This window comes from Balaenoptera ricei, chromosome 2, assembly GCF_028023285.1.
Source record: "Balaenoptera ricei isolate mBalRic1 chromosome 2, mBalRic1.hap2, whole genome shotgun sequence".
NCBI lineage: Eukaryota > Metazoa > Chordata > Mammalia > Artiodactyla > Balaenopteridae > Balaenoptera > Balaenoptera ricei.
In genome coordinates, this window is record NC_082640.1 from 134,976,947 (window position 1) to 134,982,716 (window position 5,770).

General features: G+C 35.1%; 1 protein-coding gene across 2 annotated transcripts; it reads right to left on the reverse strand.

Annotated features, from left to right (window-relative positions):
* Positions 1-4,616: 4,616 nt before the first annotated feature.
* On the reverse strand, positions 4,617-5,495 carry RPL10L (ribosomal protein L10 like). Of its 2 annotated transcripts, XM_059915689.1 has the most exons (2): positions 5,153-5,261; positions 4,617-5,071 (listed from the first exon to the last, which is right to left on the reverse strand). In XM_059915689.1, the coding sequence occupies exons 1-2, from the start codon at positions 5,259-5,261 to the stop codon at positions 4,617-4,619; spliced, it is 564 nt and encodes a 187-aa protein (XP_059771672.1). The 2 variants fall into 2 exon arrangements, with proteins under 2 accessions (XP_059771672.1, XP_059771671.1); XM_059915688.1 differs by having other exon boundaries at positions 4,617-5,495.
* Between the last annotated feature and the right edge of the window lie 275 nt (positions 5,496-5,770).

Here is a 5,770-nt window from a genome sequence, read left to right on the forward strand (position 1 = left end):
ATATAAATAACACTGATATGCCTATTTAACTTATACAATTAAATTGCAGAATTAATTGATTAGGTAATTATTTACAACATAATAAAAGTTGTTACGATTCTGTATGGACACATACACAAAATTTGTATTTCTAGAACTTATATAAAAATTTCTTCATTTTGATAGTCATAGTAATTTTAGCTACAATTATTTGAGATCCACACCAATAAAAGATAACTAAAGTTGCTACAAACATGTGGAAGCATATTTTTACTTGAATTGTTTTAAAGTGAAAATTTCCAGAAGTAGATAATTTTTTAGTATGATATTAAGAGAACTTCTGGGTGAATAAACTGAAGTAAAACAGGATCAAAGAATCTCCTTCCCCAGTATCTAATGAAGTGAATGATATAATAAAAGAAATACACCTAAAAGCCACCAAGGAAAGGGTCATGTCATGTGCATGTCATAAATTTAGGAGAGAAGAAGACATAAAATGAAAACAGTATTCTCCTACAGCTGTTTTTTTTTAATTAAAATTTTCTGACTAAATAATGTTAGTATAATTAGTGTAATTCCATATTTTGAGGGGTGGGGAGAAATAATGGATTATATAATGATGATTTATGAAATGTACCTCTCCAAAACTCTCCAAACTCTTAGAAGTATTCCTGAAAAAACATGAAATTTTTAATTGTCTCACTAATGCCCTAATATGGAGAGAAATGTACTGAGCATATAAGTAGTTACATAAAGGAAAACTGTAGGAAAATCCATTGACAGGTGTAGCTCCAAACAACACCAAAGATCCTCAGCATTTGGGTCTGCCATTTTCTAGGGTTCTGCACTGAATAGAAGCAAGGGAGGGATAAGAAATACATCACAGATAGAGGAGTAAACTGCACACCCGAAAGAGAGGCGTGGGCTGTGATGTAGGATATTTAATGGGATTTCAGAAGAGGAATCATCAATCAAAGGCTATACTTAATCCTTCAAGTTCTCTCCTATCCCTATCCTCTCATCCTGAGGCTATGGAAAAGTAGATAGATAGCAACACCCAGTCCTCAAACAATGCCACCCAAAGAGAAGACTAAATGAACAAAAAACCCAAAAACTTTGTGAAAGGGTGACTAGAGAAGTTTCACCAACAATCTTTCAGATTAAATAGAAGGTCTGGGTAGAACAGTATAAATCACACATACATAGTATGAGAATAATGGCATGACAGCTATATAATCATTCTTTTGAGAAAAAGGAGGAGGACGGAAGAAAAGAAGCAAATATTGAATGAAAAAGGTAGGTAAGGTAGATAAAATATCCAGTTTGGAAGAAAAAGTAGGAAATAAAACAAATCTCCAGAGTGAGTCATACGTAGAGGATAATTGGTAAAGCATAATTACATTTTTCAAAAGGAGCTCCAAAAATAGATGACAAAATAGAAAAATGTGAAAATAGAAATTTATAAAACTAAACATAAAAAAACAAAAACTCGAATCAGAATATTGAATCCAATTAAAACTAGAACTCGAATTATACAACTGGAGGGAATTATGGTTGCAAAACAGAATATTAAGGTTATAACTCATGAAAAAATTAATACTACAAGCAACAATAATTAGAAGCAGGGAGGCAGGTGCAAATGTAGTAACAGTAACATCAAATTAACTGTTATAAGTTAACACTAATTTTGTGTTCTTACTATGTGCAAAGCACAATCCTATTCATTTTCTCAATGAATTATCTCATTTAATACAAAAAAGAACCTTATATTCATAGTGTCCTAATGCCATCTTATAGTTGAAAATTAAGGAATGGCTATACTAAGTAATTTACCTGTGTAAGTGAAGAAACAGATTCAAAGCCAGCCATCCTGATATCAGATCTTCCCATATTATCCACTGTTGAGCATGATAATGATCTCACTTTGAATTATTATTGATGGTGTAATTTAATATACTTTTGACTTTACTCATTACTTTTTACATTACTTACCTTGAAAAAAAAGAATATGTAGATATTCTTAGGAAAACAATGAAGTCATTACGCTAAAAAAAAGCCTATGTCATTAATATAAAGGTAGGAGATGACTGGGGCTAAATGATCTCTCATCTCAATCCTTAGGTCAATAGTGACACTCTAAGAACCAGAAAGCCTTACTTGAATTATGTCAGGGCAGGCAGTACAAAGCTGCTAATGTGGAAATAAAATGCCTCCCAGTGTTACTGACAACCAATTCACGTCAGAGCTGGTGTATATTTTTATAAAAGTTAAGGATTCCAGGCTAAATACACTTAAAATAATTCCATATTTTGGGGGGGGGGGGAGAAATGGTGGATTATGCAATGATGATTGGTGGAATGTGCCTTTCAAAACTAAGCTGATATATGGTACATGGTCCATTTTCTAACTGATTCAGTCAGTATTTTCCATAAAACCTGAAGAACTCCATCAACTAAATCAAAGAGATTTATCTGGCAGTACTTGCTTGAATTTAGTTAACTGTACTTGTATTTTTATTTTGAATGAGCAGATAGTTCTGTTTCATTGCAGTAGTGCATGAAATTCTGAATACGTATGTTCCCAAATTAAGTTTTCCATTTTGAATAGAAATTTAGAAATAATGAGGAGCTCTGCAATATATAATTTAATTATATTTCAGTTCAACTGTCTTATCAATTTTTTAACAACTAGAATGACCAGAACAAAGGAAAATGCTGAAAAAACAAAATCATGGCTTCAAGAACATGTTAGCAGGACTTTTGTTAAGAAAAACAAGTGAGAGTGTTCTTTTATTAACATTAAAGGAAATAAAATTTATATATAATAGCTTATAATAGAAAACTGTAGGGAAAACTCAAATAATAAACCTTGATGACTGCTTCCTACTAGTTGTTTAATGTAATAATTTTTAATCTTTCTTTTCCTTTTCACCCACCTATCTATACGCATAAACAATCATAGTTACCAATCTCTTAGGGCAAGGACATTCATGGGCTTATGCTTGGCTGCCTCCCTGTATTTAGTGAGTGAGTACAGAGTTCCAAGTTTGAAGGTTAAGATGTTTGAAAAGTTTGAGACCAAAGATAAGGATGAATAATGAAGACGGAAAATATTTTCAAAGCTGCATCACAGTTGTATTAACACATGACCAAGGAACTGTTTTGTTTGCCATTTTGATTTTTTTGAAGTTGAGGGTTTTTTTTTTTTTTTTTGAAAAATGGTGCGGTAAAAAGTAAACAGGATTGGACAGGAGTCAGAAGATCTGGCTCAAGTACACCCTCATTTGCAAACTGCATAGGACTTAATTTCCTAGAAAACTTCAAGAGTTTTAGAGCATCAAGTAAAACATGTCAAAGAAAGTGCTACTGAAATTGAAAAGCCCTTTCTATACATTCATATATTATTTAGTACCTGTTATCCTTCTTGTTTAGATATAATAAATATTATTGCTTAAAACAGCAATTTAGCTTAAAATACACAAGTAGGAGACACAGTAAGAGCCTGAAAGAAGTATCAAGTCAGATGCAAAATTTTAAGATTGACATAGAAATTTTTTTAAATAAATGAAAATAATTTTAAAAGCATATGTTTCAATACTGTTTATTTAGTATTCCTTTTGTTATTTAATATGTTGACTCTGAAAATGAGTAGCTAAAGAAAACTGAGGGCACTGTTTGCAGGATTGAGATTTAGAAGACTAAATAACAAATAACTAAACAACTAAATAACCAGAATTTTAGAATGTAGAAGAGACCCAGAAACTTTAGCTTATGTAATTTCTAAAATAAAACAAAGCAGAAAAACACCTGTATGATCAGCATAACTCTAATGTAGGGCAAACACCTATGACTGCAAACTCTCTCTAGGATCCTTTTAGAGGACAGACAGCAGATTTAGTTTCATTTTCTCTTTTCTGTTGGTTCTACTTGGACTCAGATCAAGAAATATGAACTTGGTTGTCAACCTATGACCTTTCTGTGATGAAGAAAAGATTGGATTGTCGTTCCTTGATTGTAAGATAATGTAAGGCTTGTCTGGGGAAACCTTTTGCAGTGATCCCGAATTGTCCTAAGGCTGATAATTGGAGGTGACAGGTAATTCTAAAAACAATGTGCAGAAATGTATAAGGAAAACATAAGCAACAAGTTTAAGAATAGACTTTTTAGTTTCAAAGAGATTGTAATTGAAATGACTAATGCCTACCATTATTTTCATCCCAATTGTTTATTTTCTATAAAAAATAAGAATTTTTTCTGTAAATCTCAGATTTTTCTCTAGCTATTTTTTATTCAAGGTAATGACAGCTGTATAACTTATGACTTCTCTACAAACAAAACTTTTGACATATTTCCCTAGACTCTCTAAGTTAAAAGTGTGGGTTAGAATTGCAACAGCTTTCTCTATAAATGGCATACAAATTGTTTCACTCTCACTTGAAATGAAATTATCATTTGTCATTAAAACTCTGGTAATTTTAACACAAAAATTATTTCTCTATTAGTCTATATTCTAAAAATTAGATATTTTTAAAGTATAAAAAAATTAAGAAATTTTTTTTTTTTTTTGCCATAAATAAAATTTATTGGTTCACAAAAGTCAGACCAGCATGGTCAAAATTGCCAGTGCGGTCAAAGACCTCACGAGTGCAGAGCTCGCCACTTATCCAGAGGGCCACGGCTGGGGATGTATTTGACTCCACAACCATCTGGGATGAGGCACTTCTTAGCCACTTTGTCTTCAAATTCATCAGCATTAAACTTGGTAAAGCCCCATTTCTTGGAGATATGAATCTTCTGGCGCCCAGGGAACTTGAACTTGGCCCTGTGGAAGGCTTCAATCACATGTTCCTTGTTCTGAAGCTTGGTGCGGATGGACATGATGACTTGACCAATGCGGACTCTGGCCACTGTACCCTGGGGTTTTCCAAAGGCACCTCGCATACCTGTCTGGAGTCTGTCAGCCCCAGCACAGGACAACATCTTGTTGATGCGGATAACATGTAATGGATGGAGTCGCACTCGGATGTGAAAGCCATCTTTGCCACAACTTTTCACCATGTACTTGTTGGCACAAATTCGGGCGGCCTCCAGGGCTTCAGAAGAGAGCTGCTCATACTCATCAGACACCATGTGTCCACAGAGTGGGAACTCATCCACTTTTGCCTTCTTCCGACCCAGGTCAAAGATACGGATCTTGGCATCAGGGACACCTCGGCAAAAGCGAGACTTTGGATACGGCTTATTCTTGCAATACCGGTAACAACGAGCGGGGCGGCGTCCCATGGCGACACCAGGTATCTCTAACGCACGTTGAAGAGAAAAAAAGCGGTTGTTTCCACGCCTGCGCACGCGCCTTATATACATTGCCCATCTTCCCGCGCGGGAACCATAGAGGACTTGAGGACACTCTTTCACAATGTCCCCACCATAGATCCAGTGACACTCTACGCATGCGTTTGGGGGATTTGGAACATGCGCAGGATGGAAAGGCGGGTGGGTATATTGGCCTGCGGGCATCCAAGTAGAGAATTGGACCTTGCTGCAGCAGCGCAGGATGTCGTTTCTCTCCGGCTTTCCCTCTCGGGCATAGAACTTCTGCCCTAAGGTTTGTCTTAACTATAAAAGTTGTATTTTCCTAGAATTTGAATGAGTAATGTCTCTCCAGCTAGTCGTACTTTGTGTCTGGTTTGTCTAAATAATCCATTTGCCGGAGCTCATATCTCCTGTCAGCATTTGTGGATCAGTTGCTATTTCTCAAAGGATATGTGGTCACCTTCCATGGTTAAAGTGGT

What these genes read in the sequence shown, in the direction of transcription:
- RPL10L (XM_059915688.1), bottom strand. Translation starts at nt 5,495, where the DNA reads ATGCCCGCAGGCCAATATACCCACCCGCCTTTCCATCCTGCGCATGTT.